Raw genomic sequence first — 21855 nt, 5'->3', positions numbered from 1 at the left:
GTGCACACTTATTTGGAGTTCCAACTTGATATTAAAGCCATTTTTTGATGATGATCATTATGTTATGTACATATTTAATCACATCACGAGAACGCATGCACAGAGAAGGTAATCATATGAAATGTCCATCATTTGAATATGTTCAAATTTCATATTCAAATTCATTTTAGAGGATCTGGCTAGTTTGCAATTAAACGATGCCTGAAGAAGAGGTTAAGAAAACATTTGATTTACAAGATTTAATCATAATACACACCAGTTAAAGGTTCAAGTGAGTCTTGAGTAATTCTTTTCTATCAAAAATAAGAAATACTGTAAAAGAAAAACATTACCTTCCTTACTGTTTGTTGACTCTAATGTCCAGTGTCCAGTAGGATTCATTGGCTTTGCCGTTGTGATGTTGTCGGCATGAATAAAGAAGGTCGAGCCATCGGCCTGGACACAATTATGTTCACCTAAAACAAAGTGAATATATTTATAATTAATAAAATTAAACTTTTAAATGTTAAAAAAATACTCACTAATATAAAGATTATGATTTCCATCTTGCACGAGCCACAGTTTCCACTGAAATTCTAATTTCACGTCTCTGCATCCCTTGCAGATAGCTAAAAATATAAGTCTTGTGTCCTGCCTGACCACATGACTGAAGTGATTGTATCTTTTAATCAAAATCCTATTCAGATAAGAAATATGTAAAACACAATCCAAGAATATTTCAATAATAAGAATGATAAAAGACAAATAAAATACTTACGGCAGCATGTGAGATTTCTCTGTTATCTCTAGCTCTTGCAACATCGAAGCTTGCAACTTTCTATCATGATAAATGTTTAACTTAAAACTGACAGCAGACAATTTCAAATTTAACAATCCGACATGAAAATTAATAGATGGAAAAAATCTGGTTATTGTCCCAGATGACGAGCCATTTTTAAAACATTGTTGATGGTTAAATGGAAAACTTGTACAGTACCAATTTAAACTGAAACAAATATTTTATCACTTAAACTAGATTTTAAACTTTTTATCAATGATCATAAAAGCAAGAAATTAACTCACCTGCAGTTAGTTTCTTCTAAATTAACATTGCTGATTATGTTCAGAGTGATATCATCCTCAAATCCAACTTGTCTCAAAATACCTCCTTCCCATATGGCTATTATATTTGATGGAACGATGGTAATCTCTGTTGTCTCTATTGCATAAACCATTGTTCTATTCATTTGAACCTGAAAGAAATAACGGAATGAATTATTAACATTACAAGACTCTCAATTACTCTTTAATAAATTTAAGTTTAAGTTAAACGAAATGCATTTAGGATGGTGAGAGGGAAACAGTAGCCAGCAGACTACAGTCTATAAGATGATTTCCTGTAGCCTACCAACAATAAAAAAATTGTCTCAATTTCTTTAAATCCATTTCTCACATTCTTGTTTATAAACTAAAATTTTCTGTAATATGCAATTTAATTTTTCAGATAAAACAAAGTAACTTAATGAAAATAAAATAAATTACTTGTTTTTATGGAAATATAAACCTGTGTCTTTTAGTATTACAGGTTAATAATACTGAAAGACACAAGAATGGAAATTTGATTAAGTTTAAATGTGAGCAATTTCATGTCGGAAACATGAAGAGAAAAATCACCATAACATTTTGAATTCCTCAGGATGCAAATATCTGTCATAACGATTTATAAAGGATCTTCCAAAATGAATGCCACCATTTTTAATTACTGTAATTATGTTAATTATTATCCAAGAAGTATGAGACATTGCCAGTGGATACAGTAACTGTCCGAGTTTCATCTTAAGCATTCAAAAGTCTTATGTGCTGCTACCTCTAGGAAGTGTCATAAATGAAAATGGCAACTTGTATTTTGCAGTTTACAAAGTCTGAATGATTTCTCATTGTGCAACACGAGTAATATGCAAGAACTATAGAATTGTTGTTGCTGGTGACAACAGATATGGTGTAGAAATAATTTGCATATTGGTTTGCGATGTGCCATTCGATTCAAAGTGCATACATTGCAAAATTGTAATAAGAAAACTTTCGAATTTTCCTATTACAACTTGGACAAGTTTCCAATATTAAGAAATGACAGTTACATTTATTAATTATATAAAAATTTTCACTAAAAATTAAAATTACACATTCAAAATATTTTAAATTAAAAATAATTAAATTATTTTTATTTAATGTTTAATAAATTTCTTATCTGAGATTAATTTATCATATTTAACTTTTAGTTTGATTACAATTTTAATAAAACTAAAAAAATATTTCTCATTTTTATAAAATTATTAATTGCATTTTGTACAGAATAATCTTTAATTTGTAATTTTTTAAGTTAAAAAATATTACACTCTTTCACAAATATAATAAGTGAAATGCCAAAGCCTTCAATAAAATAGCTTTTAGATCAATTTGGATCATTCAAACTAATGACAGAAGAAAAATCTCTCCAGAAAAAAAACAATTTACTTTTCGTCAGAAATGTAATATAAAATGACAAGTATCAACACAGTCTCTAGTAAATAAAGTTTGACAACCAAAGAAAAAGCTAAAGGATTTAACGGGAGACGAACGACTTTCTCGGTCGGAAGAAATAAAAATATAATAAGAAATATCGAAAGCTTAACCGATATGTGTCAAAAGAACAACAAATCACTATTTATTGTCAGTATAATGAAATTATTAGCAGACTTTCAAGCTAATATAATAAATAGATTCTAATGGAAATCAATCCCAAAAATAAATCTTTAATCGTCTGACAATCATTCTGATAACTTTAGATTGAAATGTCACATAAATTTGACTCTTTATGAGCTGGTTCTATTAAATGCAGAAATGTTTGTAGATCTTTTGTTATCATTTTAGCTGTAAAGAAAAGAATTATGTAACACTACATAAAACAACTTATCTATGATCAATAAGTAACATTTAAAACTACAGTAAGACCCTGCTTAATGTGGGGAATACGTTCCTAGACGACAAAGTGCTGAACGAAACGGCATTGCATTAAACCAGGTCATTTTAACTTAGAAAATAGGAAAGGGGAACACACGACCAAACAGAAACAGATTTTACTTAAATTTTAAGTTACTTTTATACTAATTTGCATAATAATATATGTTAAATAAGTAACACACAAACATATGCACACAGAAATGTAACATTCATTTTTTGTGAGAAGGTCCTGGCTCTTCTGAAATTCTTGCTTTTTGCAATAAAGTCGTGTAGTTTCATTTCTCACTTTCTTTTTCTTTTCTTAAGCAAATATCTGTAGCAAGAGATCGCATCCAAAACGCCTTGTCTTGCTTTAGCACTCCTTTTAAAATCTGGATCATTTGCTACAGTTTGATCAACAATTTCGGTTATCGTTACCAAACTTTTACTAAGGAAATCTGTAGAGAAATTCTTTGGGTTCTTTGTTTTCAGAATTACTATTTTCCAGTTGCACGTGAATTCCTTGTTCTGCCAGCTTGAAGGTCATTGTTGGTAATGCTCTCACCAGAAACTTGCAGTAACTCCTCAATATCCTGCTTGTCTACATCTAGTCCTGCTGTATCGATTAGGTTGACAGATTAAGTTGACAATTTAGTCAACCTAACAATACAGTGATAAGCTCTTCTCGTTGAGAATTCTTGGATACCTTCAGCCATAACTTTGTGCCTTCCTGAATTAGGGTTGCCAGCCTTGTAGTGGTGGGGGGCTTAACAGAGAGAGGTGAACACGCCTTGGCTGCAGTCATTGATGGAGGTTTATTCACAGGCCAAAGGTTCTGGTGGTAGTAGGGACATTTTTGCATTCCCGCTTGGATGTGTCAAGGTATAAGAATCCCATCATCTTAAATAAACTTATTGGATGTTGTCCACTTGGCATGTTAAGGTTGCCCAACCTTGACTCCTGTTGAATAAGTACCACAGGTCAAGGCGTTTTTATAGACAGCCAATTGGACGTGTCAAGGTTAATAACCCTGATGTCTTAAATGTCGGCCCTGGGACCGCCTGACAGGCCTTGGTGGAGTCTGCTGATCATAACTGCATTTAATGATGCATCTGACAAGGTTTACTATTCTTCCCTTGCCCAGAATCTATGCCTGATTGGGACAGATGGTAGTAAACTATGCCTTGGCATAGTGGCATGCATATCCACATCTTTCAGTGGGAAGACTGGACATGGTTGTAATGCAGTGGCTGTCCTTGTTGGTTTGGCATGCAGAAGGCCATGGAGGTTTCTCGGTTAGCCTGCCATTGGGTATGGTTGCTGTAACTGCTATTAACAGGCAATCCACGGAGGCCTTGTTTTCAAACGAGATACGTGGATTGTAGTTGTTTGGACTTGTCCAACACCTGTTGATAGTCCTGCCATCCCGGCAACAGAATCCAAGAACCATGGATCTGACAATCCTTACCCATTTGGAATCTTAGCCACACGAAGCTAACTCCCGCATCCACCCCAGTGACATGGGCTGATGTTTTGAATGCAAAGGTGGTTGAGTGCAGTTGATTTGCCTTAGCCTGTGGAAGCACAGACCACGTAAAGCTCCTGTCTGGTAAACAGCAAAGCAGTTTCCCAGGAGGAAGACCGAGTTTTGCACACCAGTGCTGGCTAGAGGGCCACGGCCTGCGTGCCAAAGCCAGTGAGGCAAGGAGTCATACTACTGTTGCTGAAGCCTTGCTGGTGGCCAGGGGATAGCATCTGTAGTGGCTTACAGGATCCCACTAACTGTTATCTACCATGACAGGCAGTCGGCAGAGTCACCCAACAGCATAGGGCCAACTTCCTTGTCGTGGGGGTAGGGTGGTGCTCAAAGGTCTGATGATGATCTGGATGACCATATTGGTCCTGGAGAACTGTAAATGGAAAGAAGGTTTCTTAGTATGGATGAAGGGGCGACCCAAGCCAAGCAACCAACTGAGCTTGGGTGACCTTGGATAGGCGGTCATTTAAATGGTAGCTGTCCCGGCAGCGAACCGAACCACTTGTGGGGAGGTTCTTAAATGCACATTCTGATTCCCAAAAGGATTCTGGGCATCTGTGAAAGGTTAGGAGTGCCTCAATCCTCCTCTCTTTTCTTTTCTATATATGGTGACAATAATGAGTGAAAGTGAATGTGTTAGTGAGCTATCGAGTGCGATCAATAAACCAGATGGATGCAATATCACAAGTGTTACCATGAATCCCAAGGGAGAGGCAGAAAAAGGTGCAGTCAGTATCACATCACTGGAGAGGTGGGCTCGACAGAAACATAAGTATATATATAAAGGGATTGCTGCTTTATATACTCAGTAAAAGTTTAAATTAATGCAAGCTTTAACAACCATCTTTATTTAACATAGATGTTTTTCTTAATAAATTAATTGTTGGTGAATTTCTTATTTTTGTGCCGAGGGTGATTTCTGACATAGATCTGTAGTTTAGTTACAATAGTTGTGAAATTTAGCACATTACTGCTAATATGGTATTGTATTCTTTGTTTAGAAGCTTATTTTGAAACTTTACTTCACATATTGTATGTGTAAAATCAAATTGAAATGTCTGCAGATAAAACGCATACCAAGCATATTATGTATGCTTTTTAAGTTTTGTAAAGGATATAATGCTATACAAACAGTAAAAAATACTTGTAGTGTATGGGGAAGATGCTCTTAAACATTGATCATGTCAAATGTGGTTTTGTAAGTTTTGTTTGGGAAATTTTGAATTAAAGGATACAAAACATATAGGGCATCCAAAAACTGTCAATGAAGAAAAATTCCAGAAAGAAATAGTTAAAAATTGACAAATAAAAACTAGTAAACTTGCAACAAATCTTAGTATGTCACCAACATGATGATTGTATTCCACATGCATTACATGAAAAAAACAAACTGGATCAAGTAAAATTTTGTCTGACAAAGGTAAGCGGCTGTAAGGTTTCATTTTATTTTTAAATTAGTTACACATTTTTATCATAAAAAAACTTTTCTTACAGATGACAAAATACAAATAAATAGCAAATTTGCCAGATATTTCTGGTCTTCAGAAATTTTCCCTTGATGTAACAGAAAATTTCTTATAATATGTCGTAATTGTTCGGTTGAGTACTGAGGTACCACCATATCTGATTAGCACAATTTTGATATATGCGATAGCATCAAGATATTTATAAATCACGTTAATCAAAAGATACCTGTATTTAACATCATGCTAAAATTATGGATTGCTACGTATGTAGATGTGTTGTGGTGATTTGGTATAATTTGAGAAAATGAGATAGAGTTATTTGAATATATTGAAAATAAGTTCAAATTTTTTCCACAAGAAACAGAGAAAAATTTTTCCAATATTCAAATCATTCTAAATAATGCATTATATTCCAGTATTGTACTACGGTTGTACTATCAAATTGTACTGCAATTACCTTTAATTCTATAATATATTTTCCAATTGGTAAAATTTCCTTAGGAATTATAAGTTGTCTCTGAGTTGTAATTTCTTCAGAAAAATTCATTTCCTTCTGTCTCTCATCAAAAACTTTCCAGAAATAAAGAACATCATTACTTAATTCACAAGACGTGGTCAGGTCAACTTCCAGCATGATGTCATGATTGTATTGAATCTGAAATTTTAATTATTGTTTGATATAAAAGAAAGTTATTTCGATTTTAAATCACTAATAAACTTTAATGTTAATGTTAATTATATATCTGAATATACTAAAATCAAGGTATTTGATTTTAATTTAACATAATTTTAAAAAATAATAACCTTAAAATAACTAAAAAGTCAACTGAATAAATGGGTTCTTTCCAGGGCTGTGGAGTCGGAGTTGCGGAGTTTTGGTGTTTTGGCCAGAGTCGGAGTCGGAGTCGGAGTCCGTAGATTTTTACGCGACTCCACAGCCCTGGCAGGACTGTGGACTCGGAGTCGTGGCGTTTTGGTGTTTTAGCCGGAGTCAGAGTTGGATTGGTAAGGAAAAGTCGGAGTTGGAGTCGGTAGATTTTTACGCGACTCCACAGCCCTGGTTCTTTCACCACACATTATCAAAAAAATAAACTAATAAATCAATATTTATGTATTTTATATTATTGAAATACCAATACTTAACAAATTTTGAATTAACATGTCATTAAAACTGGATTCTGAGAAGGCTGCACTATCAGATCTACATTTTGTATGTCATGAGGATGTGTCTCTTGAGTTCTCTAACAGAGAACTCAAGAGACACGCTCATACACTAAAACTGTATGCCTAACCTTAAACTACAAATGCCATATTTAACAGGAAAATAATCTCTGAAGACATCTTTACAATTTATTTTTTTCAAATTTATTCTCTGTAAACTGTTTTATGATATTTATAGTTTGTGTTCCAAAGGGCAATACCAAGTTTGAGACAAATTCCACTCACCCTAGTGAGAATGCCCAAACTATATATTAAATTAAAGCTTGTGATGATAGGAATACAACAGTACCAGTTTCAAGTCAGCTAACTAGAAAAAAGAGGCAAAAATTGCACTTTTTCATCCTCTATGGATCACTTGATTTTTGCACTTAACTTGTAAAAACACAATAAACTGACAGTAGAAGACACCAATCAAATGCAACAAGTATCACTTTTCAAATGTGTTTTACTCTACTTGATTTTCTTAATACAAACATTGATGATTCTATCTTACAATAGCAACATAAACACTGCAATTGCTTGCACAAAGTTTCAGAATTTCAAAAGAACAGGAGAAACAACTACCGTGCAATAAGTTCTCAAAAGCATCATCTTGTCTACAATTATTAGAAATACTTTGCATAAAAATAAGTGTAATGTATACTATGAAAATGACCCGTTTCCTCTAGTTTTCCAACTTGAAACTAGTAATATCCCCTCTCATCATAAGCTTTCATTTGATGTAAAGTTTGGACATTTTCCTCATGATGACCATAATTCATCCTAAACTTAACAATGTTTTTTCATAATATGGTTCAGTAGCTCAATGGATACATCAGAGATTATAATTTCTGCACTACAACTTCAGAATTAAAAACAGTTTGCATACGCTACAATTTAATATTTATTGGTATAAAATCTTAAAGTAATTAAATAATCAATTGTGAAAGAAATTTTATACTTATTAAATATTACTTTTCGAATATCATTTCAGCATTCTTTTGATGAAAATTAGAATAACTGTTGAGTCATTCCTTTTTATAAAGGAACATTTCCACTTCTAATTAGTCTATTATATTAATTAATAAACATATATTTTAATACACATTGCTAATACTGTAATACAAATAACAATCAAACTTATGTAATCAAAAACTCCATTAAAAAAGCAAAAAAACATCATTAAGTCAACACTTTAAAGTTGTTCCATAAAAATTTTTACAAAATATAGTATTTCTAGATTAAATATATTTTTCTGAAACTCGTTTATTGATTCAAAAGAAGCGTGTAAAAGGTAATTTTCTCTTTAAATCAAATTAATATCATTATTTTTAGAGCCACTGCAGTGTTGCAATAGTTAACGAAGCGTGTCAAACATATGCGGCAACTCATGAATGTAAAATATATTTCGGTAGACAGACGAGTAAAGGTTTGCTAGAAATGTGCAGCGTCATGATTCTAAATTTAATTTCAGTGAAATGAATTTTGTAATGCAGCATTCAATAGCATAAATTTACCATTTAATATATAATACATTTAAATGCCTGCATTTTATATTTCTTTCAATAATTCTATATTTTTAACGAATCAAAAAATTCAATTATTTAAAATTTTATACAATACCTTCTTTTCTATAGTTTGATCTATGAATTTGATCTGTGGCTTTTGGCAAAACTGGTACAGGACAAAAACGTTGGTCTTTAGGCTGGCACAGCTATATTTGTTGTGAGCAATGACGGTCATCCAATATTCTCCAACACTGAAATAAAATAACGAATAAAATATATTAAATAAAATTGCTTTCTTCAAAAATCCAAATTTATTCATTAAAAAGTTTTTTATCTATCTATTTTAGATCATTTTTCAGATAGAAATTGCAAATATTTGAAAATGGAACATTTGTTAAGAATTTAAAGTTGGATATAGAAATTTAAAATTATGTAATAAAGGGTGGAGTAAATTAACCTGATAGTTTTTAAATTAAAATAATATACACTTCATGTTATTATGCTAAATTAATTTATCATAATCCTGTACTTAGGGTGCAAGTATGCAGATGCGAAGTTAAAGCGAGCGAGAGGTTGCGAGCGATTTAGTTTTCGCAAAGGAAAACCATGCACAAACAAGAAGCGAGAAATAACGCTGGCGAGAGCGAATTTCTGGTTCTCGCACATATCTGACAGGTTTTGATATTTATCGCGTCTCACCTCTTCTCGCCACATATTCTCACTCGCTCGGAAAATTCACTCACTCGCGTCTGCATAGTTGCACCCTTAATCTCAAAGAATTTAACTTAAGATTAAATGATTTCTTATTGTATAAGAGATTCAAAAATATGTAAATATTGTATCTGTGAGCGAGAATCTTTTGTTGTCTACATGTTCTTTCAATTATTCCCTAAATCTTTGCATGACTTTTTACAGATCATACTTTTTGCAACTTCATCCCCAACAGTCCACTTCAACTATGCCAGAGTGTGAACCATTACCCCATACTGCTGAAGCCACAGATCCTGGTATTCAATATCACATGGCATAACTCCAATTCAAGGAAGAGGTGAAGCTTTTTGATGTAAAAAACTAAATTTACTCTTACAGCTGCACTTCATCTCGGAAGAAATGTGATCAATCATTCCAAAAGTTGCTACACCACCAAGCAGTAGCCTTAACACTGTGTAAGGTTGCTTGTATAACTTATGAGAATTCTATAAAACAAAATGTATTTTTATTGTCTCTTTCTGAAACTGTGTCTTCTTTTACTTGTTTTTTTTTACCATGTGGTAAAAATTAACAAAATTGTATTATTATTATTTTTATTATTATTATACACAAATAGTACACATTTCAACTGTTACTAAATGGCTTTGAGTTATACAGCACTTGCGCTCAAGATCACTCTCCCATCCCTAAAGTTTCAGTCATGGCCATATTTAATAACTATCAGGTTAATCTGCTGCATACTATATAAATAAGTTATAAATACATATTAAAATATATACAATATAAATATAATGACATACAAGTTAATACCAAGAGAATGAAAAGCCCAAAACAAGGACAAGGCTAGAAAGAAATCATAGCATTATCTTGTGAACACACTTAACAATCTTTCACATCCTCCTGACAATAATTAATACATTTAAGAATTCAAATTAAACAATAATTAATACAGTTATAAAATTATTTTTGGATTAATGGCAAACGATCAGCCGAAGTATTGGATATTTTCTGCAACATTAATGTTTAGTTGCTAATTTGACTAGAGATAGGTGGATATGTTGTCATCTTATATTAATTTTAATATAAATAAGAAATTACACATCAATGCAAAATTTCCAACAAAGAAATTCAATAATCTAACATTTTGGACCACTATCTCATCAGCCCTGTTCAGGAACTGTGAAATGGAAAACCATTCTATAAATAGAATGCCTTTGTGTTCTAATGTTTAAAGTTTCGAATACATTCCAATAAAGGCTGTGACATATGTTATATGACACGTATATGTCATATAACATACGTCACAGGATTCCTAAAAAGAAAACGTATAGAATTTCAATTAAATTGAACCAACATTTTCAACATTTTGAAACACATCTTCTGCATAAGAAAGATGAATCAAATGTCAAGTAAATTTTACAAGTTAGAATTATTAATTTATAACATTTTTTCATTAAATAATTTGCATTCAAATAAAACAAAATCTTTATAAATAACTTTAAAATTATTCTACATAGAATAGTGTGTCCTAATTAGCATCCTAATCCAAAATTAAAATATCCTAAATCCTGAATATTAGTGATGATTATACTCATCATCATAATTATCTTGATTCCTGTTAATATAATGTTCTATTTGTCTAATGTTCTGGCAATTCTGTAAACATATCGAATAATGTGCTCCATGCTATTTTTTCCCAAATTTTCAGTCTATTGTATATTATGGTTTATCAATTTACGACATAGTTGCCCCTTCTTTTTTAAATAACATCACAAAAGAACTTGACAAAATTTATTTAATGTTAAATTTACTGTACTTATCATCCAAACGTCGCCAAATCCGGACTAGGTCTTCCAATTTTTAAAGAGTGCGTCAAATACTTCAACCGTTTGCACTTACATAAATATTTTAATGGAAATACACAGTCGGATTGGCTACGATTAACAATTCCTCACTGAAACTTGCCTAACACATCATGTGTTTGTGTTTTACTCCCTTTTACAGACTGAGCATTTCTCAAAGATCATACTTTTATTGTATCTCTTGTAATATGATAGATTTTGAAAATTTACTACATGAAGATTTTAGTCATTTTAAATGCATTTGTTTTCTTTATTTTCTGTTTACACTTGTATTTTTTTATATTATATTTTATGTATCTGGGTTATACTGTTAATCGAGGGGTGGAAATCTTTTGTCATTTACACGACATTTCCATTTGCAAAAATGAAAATAAATACAATTAATTAAATTGCTCAAAAATTACTTTTTTGAGATCTTTTAATCATAACTTAAGAACATGAGCCACTTTTTCAATGCAATAAATTGTAAACATTTAATTACTTTTTTCATTAGTAATGGTCATATCTTAATTTCCAACAGTCACTCTACCACAGGATTTATTCTAAATAAATCTACACTTCAAAAAAGTAAGTGGCAATGGATAGAAGTCTTTTTAAAGCAGAAAATTTGCTTAAATCATTAATTAAAATATTAACATATTAACTTTAGTACTACTCTTGTTGTGTATTTACTTTTTTAATAAAACTATTTTAAAAAATTTTAAGCAATTCCAAGCAAAACTCTAGACAAATGCATCAATAAAATACTACAGAGACTGGCAGTAAGTCAATTCACTGCAAAACAATGAAGTAGGTCTATTTAAAACAGATGAATTGCTAAAAAAAAAAATTAATTTGGCCACTAATTTCATTAGTGGTTGATTTAATTTGATCTCTTTTAAGTTTTAATTATAAATTAATTAATTTAATTAAAATAATTTCCTTTTCGCTATTAAATTAACACTCAGTTAAATTTTTTATCCACTCATTCCAATAGAAACTTCAATTCTGTCCTTATTTTTAACTATTTTTTAATCATGAATAATTATTTTGTTTGAAAAATCAAACTGTTTTCTCAACTTCCAGTAAAAATCTAAAATTACTTAATACATTAACATTTGTTATATTCTATTCTAATAAAAGTAAGCCTATTGCTAGCAAAATAAAGATCAAAGTCTTTCTTAGTATCTTCTGTACAAATAAATCAAATCATGTGCATTAAATTATAATCATACACATCATGATATAATTCATTAAATAAAATGAATAAACTTTGATATTTATTAATTTGAACTTCAATTATTAGTTATCACCTCATGCTAATTGCTATAATATACTCATTCTATACTCTATACTAATTTAAACATTATGACACAGTTAAAAGCAGGGCTGTGGAGTCGGAGTCGTGGAGTTTTGGTGTTTTAGCTGGAGTCGGATTCAGATTGGTAAGGAAAAGTCGGAGTCGGTAGATTTTTACGCGACTCCACAGCCCTGGTTAAAAGTCCAGTTTTGAAAGTGTAAAATATTAAGCAAATAACAAAAAAAAAAAATCCATTCCATAATTTTAAAAATATTCATATTTTAAATTTACCAACAGAAAATCAAAATTCCGTTAATAAATTTAACTTTTCCAAATAACACAAATCATAAAACAATTCATACAAATATGGACATTAATTGTAAAGTGTACATTCAATTTGTAATTTATGAATTATTAGTTTTATAAATTATAAACCTTTTAAAAATTTAACAATACTTTCTGCTTTCTTAAGGTTTTCCTTCCTGAAAGAAATAAGCGTTTTCTCGGGTATCATGGATTCAGTCAGGCACACAATGCATTGCAGGGATGGTAATAGTGTGGCCCACTGGTAAAACTGCTTAGGAAATTTCTGATGTTACAACAAATATTCAAACCTGCATCTGTCAGAAGCAGCAGGTCAATGACATATGCAATTAGGAAATTTAACAGTATTATCACTGTACAAAATTCACATTTATTAATATATTTTGCTATAGTTCACAACATTAATTCTACATATTTTTCAAGTTTCATCAATTTGGTTTAAAATGTGGATGTGATATTTTGTATAAGAAATTCTTCTGTATACATAATCTATTTGATACTTAAAATTAAAATGTCATATATTTTTTAAACTGTATTAAACATATTCACTTAAATTTTACATTCTTAAAATTTTATACTTGTATATGACAGTAAACAATCAAATTGTCTGTACCATACACAAGTCGGCAATTATTTAAATATTGGAAAAGGCAGTCAGAAATTGAAATCTATCACTCTACTATTGCCTTTCATATGTTTGAACAATTTAATTGTTTATTCACATCTGATTAATAGGATATCTCTTAAGTATTAAATCTTTAGAGGTTTCAAAATCCAATTCAAAGAAATTTCAAAATTCCAGTTAATTTAACAAATTAAGTTAAATTTTTCTGTGAATATTTTATAATACCTTGTATAAGTGTGTTGAACTTTATCAGAACTAGTTATCAATTTTTTGGTTCCATCACCAAAATCCCACTCGAAGGTCAAATTTGTGCCAAACCAATATTGTGCATGGAAAATGGTTGTGCGATTCACTAATATCGAACCGGAATGACGAATCGAAGTCAAATTTCCCACTTTCTGAACCACGTGTATCACAATCTGTCCCGATAACACCATGCTGACATGATTCAGGGCTGTAATGTTGGCAACATATCTGCAAAAGTAAATAATGCTCATTAAATATATTATAAAACTGTCAATTTTAAAAAGTGCGAATAAAATTAAAATTTTACATAAATTTTCAAAATTATCAAGATAATTTAAAATACAAGAATTTTAAATTTGTTCTTAATACTTCATTAATGCTAAAACAAGTTTATTAAAGTTTTAGAGTTAATGAACTTCACTTTATAACATAACTTTATAATCATCATGAAGAATAGTTTCAAACTTGTTCTTTTTAGAAGTATGACAGAAAATATACAGATAAAATTTCTATATTTGTAAATAGAAAGATATTTTTGTTGGAATCAACGATCGAAATTATTGTCTAATGTTATACGATATCGTTATGTACAATGCATTGTGTCGCGATATTTTGTAGACATTCTTCCGTTATGTAATAAAAGGTTGGTGGCACTGTTGACCTCTCGGGGAACCGTTAGAGATGATGACCTCGTTTCACTCTCCCCTTTTCAGCGCTGACCTTCCGTGAGTCAAGACAGTGTAATCTTTGTGTATTCTTTGTTTCTTTGTTATATAACTAGTTACGCAAGTCTAACTCGTTTTTACTAATCTCTCTGACAAGCAAAATCTAGTCTAATAATTTTCTTATATTAAAAAAAATATATATAAGATGCACATACATCCCAGGTTCACGATAATTGTAGCGTAAGGATGGACTATTCGTTTTTCTCAGTTCTCCGAGTCCTAAATCCCATAAGAATTTGAGAGCAGTTTCGTCAGAAGGCAGAACATGAGCCACCATTGTCACTTCTTCATCGGAAGGTAGACTGACATTATTTCCCTCACAGATAATCTCTTCCTTTATCATGATGCAGATTTCAACACCTTTAAAATATAAAAATTTTAATATTAATATTTATTTAAATATTATAAATACATGTAATTCTCATAAAATTTCATACTAATACACAAGATTGAATGGTTGAAGATGTTAGGTATCTTCAATTCACACTCACATGTTCAACTTAGAAGTGCAAAAATAAAGTGGAATTCATTAAATTTTGAGTACATTTTTAATAGTTCTTGTGAAGTTTCATTTAAATACATTACAAATACACCAGGTTATCATAATTAAAGTACTCCTACTCAACACCATCTGGAGGGATGTGCAGTGGTCAAAATGCAACCAAATTTAATATGCTAATATTTCCAGACATATGGAAAAGATTTCTGTGGAGTAAAAATTTACTTCCAAAACTTATTATGGGACTTAACGCACTGTGAGTGGCAAAAACTACATAACATATGCATAATGCACACATGCTACAGTCAACTTCTGAGTATAAATTGCCTAAGACATGTGAAATATCTTATGTATTACTACAGATCAGCAATGATGGTTAGCAGTGATGGTATTTTACTATGCCTGAGTTTTCCTTTGTTGTGAAGGTATTTCATGAAAACAATAGCAATATGCACTTCAAGATCTACAACACCTTAAGAAATTGCACAAAGTATTTTTTGTCACTCAAAGTGCCACAAGGCTGTGGTAATAAGTTTTGAAACTAAATTTTCCCGTGGAAATCTCTTCCACATCTCTGGAAACATCAAATTTGGTAAACTTTGGACTGTTATATATCCTGCCTCACAATGTGAAATAGGGATACTTTAATTATGATCACTCTGCACCTTACATTTATATATGATATTTAAGATTACAGTTTTCAATCCTTATTCTTTAATATTGCAATTAAATTTGATTGCTACAGCAGCAGTATATATTAAGATAACATTCCTGAATCACTACACTTTACAAACCTTTAACATGCAGTCTATTTTATTAAGTAATCTAACATTTTCGGTCAATCAATTGACCTTCATCAGGATTGAAGAATTTTTAGATTTATGATGAACAAAACTCATTATGGAACGTTCTTAACTTTAAAAGTTTTCTTAACACCTATTGTGCAAGTTCGAAAATGGATAAATAAAATCTACAGACTGATAACGTATAAATATACGCATACACTAACTATACACAAAAACAAAAGTAAAAATAAAAATTAATAATAATAATAAAATAAATAAATAGAAAGATTGATAAATAAACAATTGATGTTATAACGGGCTCCAACTGATGCCTATTTTTTAGCTGTCTGTCCTTTTTTCTTTTGTTGATATGTTCATAATGCACCCACTCTCCATGCTGTGGAGACTTTATATGATTCTCTAAAGTTTATAGCCAGTCCTGCTAGACTGCTCTTGTGAATGTCAGGCTTCTGCATATTTCATAATCAGTTTGGTTCATCATAAATCAAAAAATTGTTTGGCCTTATAAACTTCATGTCCTTCTTAAGGATAGTGACATGTACAAAGCATTCAAAAAATTGATTCATAAGTATCACATATGCTCTGTCATTCTGTAGGTCACTCTGTCAGGTTGGTCAAGTCTGTCATCAGGCACTATTTTCATTTGCTCCCTGCACATTATTGTACATATCATTATTTGTTCTGCTGCAGCATATATCTGTGTAATGTTTATTATTACTATTAGTATTGTCTATTTTATACTACTGTACATGTTATTCTACTCTCAAGTTATGTATCATATTGGTTGATTTGTATCGGTCATCTCACCATCTGTTCATACTTCTTCTCTATTGTCATATTGTTTGTACGTTATTTCTCTGTTATTATGTATGTATTTACCTGTGCTTTGATATATCTCTGTATTTAACTCAATTATGCTCTGGCGGTATCGGGAGTAAATAAAGATAAAGATTCTGATAAAGGTCAATTAATTGACCAAAAACATTAGATTACTTTAATAAAATAGACTGCATGTTAAAGGTTTGTAAAGTGTAGTTTGAGAAGAATTCCTAATTCACCAGATTCCAAATTAAATATCTTTGCCTACAGTGTAATTTGATGTTTGTTTAAATTTTAAAAGGACTGTTGTTTATAAAATGCATATTGTGATATTGTATTCATATTATAAATGCTATTATTATGCAAATATCCCTGATCATTTAAATAATCGTACAAAAGTAGCCCGATTTAATCCTGTAGTCATTTGGCTTATTACTATTAATTCAGGTTTCAATATCTTTGTAGATGTTTTTATATAAAACTAGCTGCAAGGACCCGCTTCGCTGGGTTTTTATTTGTTCGTACATTTGTATGTAATATAGTTTTTTTTTATATATATATAAAAGACTGTTTTTCTAAGTAATCTAGAATCTAGCTGCAAGGACCTGCTTCCCTGGGTTTTTAAAAAGCAACGATAGTGAAGATTAAGATAATTACATTATAGCCAATCTTACCCGTTTTCACAGAATGCAAGAATTAGGTCCCCCGTTTCCAAACTAATTAGAGACCTCATCCCGATTCTGTTTCTGAATGTCTCCTGTTCACGTCAAGTCAAACGAACTATTTTCAATGTTTCTGGAACGTTTACAATTGTTCTATAATCAAACCAATATTTGTTTGAACAAATTCGAACAAAACATTCGAAATAGAAAGCCACTTTCAACCACTTTCAGCCCCATATCTCCCGCACCCTTATAGCTATCGAGACGCAACCCCCCTGCTGCACGAATGGAGACTTGGGGTTACTACCACATACAAACACCATTCACATGCAATGTGTAGTTTTGGCGGAAAAGTGAAATATAGGGACATACATGTCCATTTTTATATATATATATATATAGATTTACTAGTTCTTTATCTAAAACTACTCTTTTTATCATGTTTTCTCTTACAAGTAACTTAAAGAACAATTATTGGCTTGACAGACTTAATATAGAATTAGTAGAATTTCATTTAATACTCAATTTAGGTTATTCTTCGGCTTTCTAAAATTATCTTGAAGAAATCAGGATTATACACACCCCAGTTCTTATTCTAAGATAAACTTTCCTACTTTAAGTAAGTAATTAAATTTCTCTATGAAACCAGACACTTTTCTAAGAGTACTCTCTATTCAAGTAGAAGTGCCCAATCTCTCATAGTGAAAACTTAAGAGTTCATCCTTCAGAAGCTCATAACTATGTGCAAGGGTGATGCAAGGATGATCAAGAAACAGAGAGAGAGAGAGGGGAGGTGAAAGAAGAACAAAGTGAAAGGACAGAAAGAATTGGCAAATACTTCCTCAAATGCAAAGCCTAGAAGAAAACAGAAGTTGATGATGATGATGATGATTTAAAATAAACAAAAATAACTTGCAAATTTTTAAATTTAAATACAATGCAATAAAAAAATCCAACAGTTTATATTATTGTTTGGCCTTAGTCAAGTTTTTCTGTTAAATATAATCAATTCTGATGCATGTCTGGCATTTAAATGTCTCACAGACAATAGATAATTTTTTAAATCAACAATGTTAAAAGGTAAACATTCAAACAGGATATTTTAATAAATATAACAATGATTTTGACAACTTCCTTATCTAAATAAATCATAAAAACACTTCATTAAATGACATTCATATTGAATTATCTACGTAGAAGAAAATAAGTTATTTTCACAATACAATTATTATATTATTTTCAGAATAAAATTGCTTTCATTTATCACACTTTATCTATGTCACACTAACAATATACAAACATTACTTTTTCTTGCATGACCTATTATCATAAAGAAATGATAAACAATCAAAAAACCAATATTTATACCAAACAAATTTATTTGTCGATAAATCAAACAAAGTCTACGCAAAAAGTTGGCGTAGATGCAGCGACTTTTTACATATTAATTAATGAAGCTTTCTAGTTAATGGCTATTGTGTATCCTTTTCAATTAATCTATGTTATAATTTACTGACAAACACTAATCAGCAAACGTCTATTCGTTAATTAAAATTAAGATTCATTCATCTTACTGGCTGACATTAATGGCTATTTTCTGAATGACTGATTATAATCTTAAATTATAATTTAAATATAATTTTTATCTGTAATGTTTGCTTGAGATAGATAATAGAAATGATTGAAACAGAATTAAACCTGCAATTCTCATAAAACAGTATATCTGGTAATGTCATTCAAGGAATTTAAAGCAGACTCTATCAACTTATATAAATTTGATATAGAAACATTACTATTAAACAATTTATTTCTCACAACAGACATACTATGAGCCATAAATTAAGTAAATACTGTATTAATAGGACATACATTTTAACATGTCCATTTTTATATATATATATAGATTTACTAGTTCTTTATCTAAAACTACTCTTTTTATCATGTTTTCTCTTACAAGTAACTTAAAGAACAATTATTGGCTTGACAGACTTAATATAGAATTAGTAGAATTTCATTTAATACTCAATTTAGGTTATTCTTCGGCTTTCTAAAATTATCTTGAAGAAATCAGGATTATACACACCCCAGTTCTTATTCTAAGATAAACTTTCCTACTTTAAGTAAGTAATTAAATTTCTCTATGAAACCAGACACTTTTCTAAGAGTACTCTCTATTCAAGTAGAAGTGCCCAATCTCTCATAGTGAAAACTTAAGAGTTCATCCTTCAGAAGCTCATAACTATGTGCAAGGGTGATGCAAGGATGATCAAGAAACAGAGAGAGAGAGAGGGGAGGTGAAAGAAGAACAAAGTGAAAGGACAGAAAGAATTGGCAAATACTTCCTCAAATGCAAAGCCTAGAAGAAAACAGAAGTTGATGATGATGATGATGATTTAAAATAAACAAAAATAACTTGCAAATTTTTAAATTTNTATCATATTTAACTTTTAGTTTGATTACAATTTTAATAAAACTAAAAAAATATTTCTCATTTTTATAAAATTATTAATTGCATTTTGTACAGAATAATCTTTAATTTGTAATTTTTTAAGTTAAAAAATATTACACTCTTTCACAAATATAATAAGTGAAATGCCAAAGCCTTCAATAAAATAGCTTTTAGATCAATTTGGATCATTCAAACTAATGACAGAAGAAAAATCTCTCCAGAAAAAAAACAATTTACTTTTCGTCAGAAATGTAATATAAAATGACAAGTATCAACACAGTCTCTAGTAAATAAAGTTTGACAACCAAAGAAAAAGCTAAAGGATTTAACGGGAGACGAACGACTTTCTCGGTCGGAAGAAATAAAAATATAATAAGAAATATCGAAAGCTTAACCGATATGTGTCAAAAGAACAACAAATCACTATTTATTGTCAGTATAATGAAATTATTAGCAGACTTTCAAGCTAATATAATAAATAGATTCTAATGGAAATCAATCCCAAAAATAAATCTTTAATCGTCTGACAATCATTCTGATAACTTTAGATTGAAATGTCACATAAATTTGACTCTTTATGAGCTGGTTCTATTAAATGCAGAAATGTTTGTAATCTTTTGTTATCATTTTAGCTGTAAAGAAAAGAATTATGTAACACTACATAAAACAACTTATCTATGATCAATAAGTAACATTTAAAACTACAGTAAGACCCTGCTTAATGTGGGGAATACGTTCCTAGACGACAAAGTGCTGAACGAAACGGCATTGCATTAAACCAGGTCATTTTAACTTAGAAAATAGGAAAGGGGAACACACGACCAAACAGAAACAGATTTTACTTAAATTTTAAGTTACTTTTATACTAATTTGCATAATAATATATGTTAAATAAGTAACACACAAACATATGCACACAGAAATGTAACATTCATTTTTTGTGAGAAGGTCCTGGCTCTTCTGAAATTCTTGCTTTTTGCAATAAAGTCGTGTAGTTTCATTTCTCACTTTCTTTTTCTTTTCTTAAGCAAATATCTGTAGCAAGAGATCGCATCCAAAACGCCTTGTCTTGCTTTAGCACTCCTTTTAAAATCTGGATCATTTGCTACAGTTTGATCAACAATTTCGGTTATCGTTACCAAACTTTTACTAAGGAAATCTGTAGAGAAATTCTTTGGGTTCTTTGTTTTCAGAATTACTATTTTCCAGTTGCACGTGAATTCCTTGTTCTGCCAGCTTGAAGGTCATTGTTGGTAATGCTCTCACCAGAAACTTGCAGTAACTCCTCAATATCCTGCTTGTCTACATCTAGTCCTGCTGTATCGATTAGGTTGACAGATTAAGTTGACAATTTAGTCAACCTAACAATACAGTGATAAGCTCTTCTCGTTGAGAATTCTTGGATACCTTCAGCCATAACTTTGTGCCTTCCTGAATTAGGGTTGCCAGCCTTGTAGTGGTGGGGGGCTTAACAGAGAGAGGTGAACACGCCTTGGCTGCAGTCATTGATGGAGGTTTATTCACAGGCCAAAGGTTCTGGTGGTAGTAGGGACATTTTTGCATTCCCGCTTGGATGTGTCAAGGTATAAGAATCCCATCATCTTAAATAAACTTATTGGATGTTGTCCACTTGGCATGTTAAGGTTGCCCAACCTTGACTCCTGTTGAATAAGTACCACAGGTCAAGGCGTTTTTATAGACAGCCAATTGGACGTGTCAAGGTTAATAACCCTGATGTCTTAAATGTCGGCCCTGGGACCGCCTGACAGGCCTTGGTGGAGTCTGCTGATCATAACTGCATTTAATGATGCATCTGACAAGGTTTACTATTCTTCCCTTGCCCAGAATCTATGCCTGATTGGGACAGATGGTAGTAAACTATGCCTTGGCATAGTGGCATGCATATCCACATCTTTCAGTGGGAAGACTGGACATGGTTGTAATGCAGTGGCTGTCCTTGTTGGTTTGGCATGCAGAAGGCCATGGAGGTTTCTCGGTTAGCCTGCCATTGGGTATGGTTGCTGTAACTGCTATTAACAGGCAATCCACGGAGGCCTTGTTTTCAAACGAGATACGTGGATTGTAGTTGTTTGGACTTGTCCAACACCTGTTGATAGTCCTGCCATCCCGGCAACAGAATCCAAGAACCATGGATCTGACAATCCTTACCCATTTGGAA

The 21855-nt window shown here is 31.3% G+C and overlaps 1 protein-coding gene across 1 annotated transcript in view; it reads right to left on the bottom strand.

Annotated features, from left to right (window-relative positions):
• LOC111622242 overlaps nucleotides 1-21855 on the bottom strand; it is a 118150-nt gene that overhangs the window by 32630 nt on the left and 63665 nt on the right. The window contains exons 20-27 of the mRNA XM_023364594.1: nucleotides 14597-14805; nucleotides 13696-13944; nucleotides 8785-8920; nucleotides 6419-6616; nucleotides 1063-1232; nucleotides 758-985; nucleotides 522-676; nucleotides 333-455 (exon numbers count right to left, since the gene is read on the bottom strand). Of these exons, the coding sequence (XP_023220362.1) occupies nucleotides 333-455; nucleotides 522-676; nucleotides 758-985; nucleotides 1063-1232; nucleotides 6419-6616; nucleotides 8785-8920; nucleotides 13696-13944; nucleotides 14597-14805 (1468 nt within the window). The remainder of the gene's footprint in view (nucleotides 1-332; nucleotides 456-521; nucleotides 677-757; nucleotides 986-1062; nucleotides 1233-6418; nucleotides 6617-8784; nucleotides 8921-13695; nucleotides 13945-14596; nucleotides 14806-21855) is intronic.

The sequence above is a fragment of the Centruroides sculpturatus genome, unplaced genomic scaffold, assembly GCF_000671375.1.
Source record: "Centruroides sculpturatus isolate CEXI.00-Female unplaced genomic scaffold, Cexi_2.0 scaffold219, whole genome shotgun sequence".
Taxonomy (NCBI): domain Eukaryota; kingdom Metazoa; phylum Arthropoda; class Arachnida; order Scorpiones; family Buthidae; genus Centruroides; species Centruroides sculpturatus.
The sequence above is the reverse complement of the archived record's forward strand: the minus strand, read 5'-3'. Positions and strand labels throughout refer to the sequence as shown.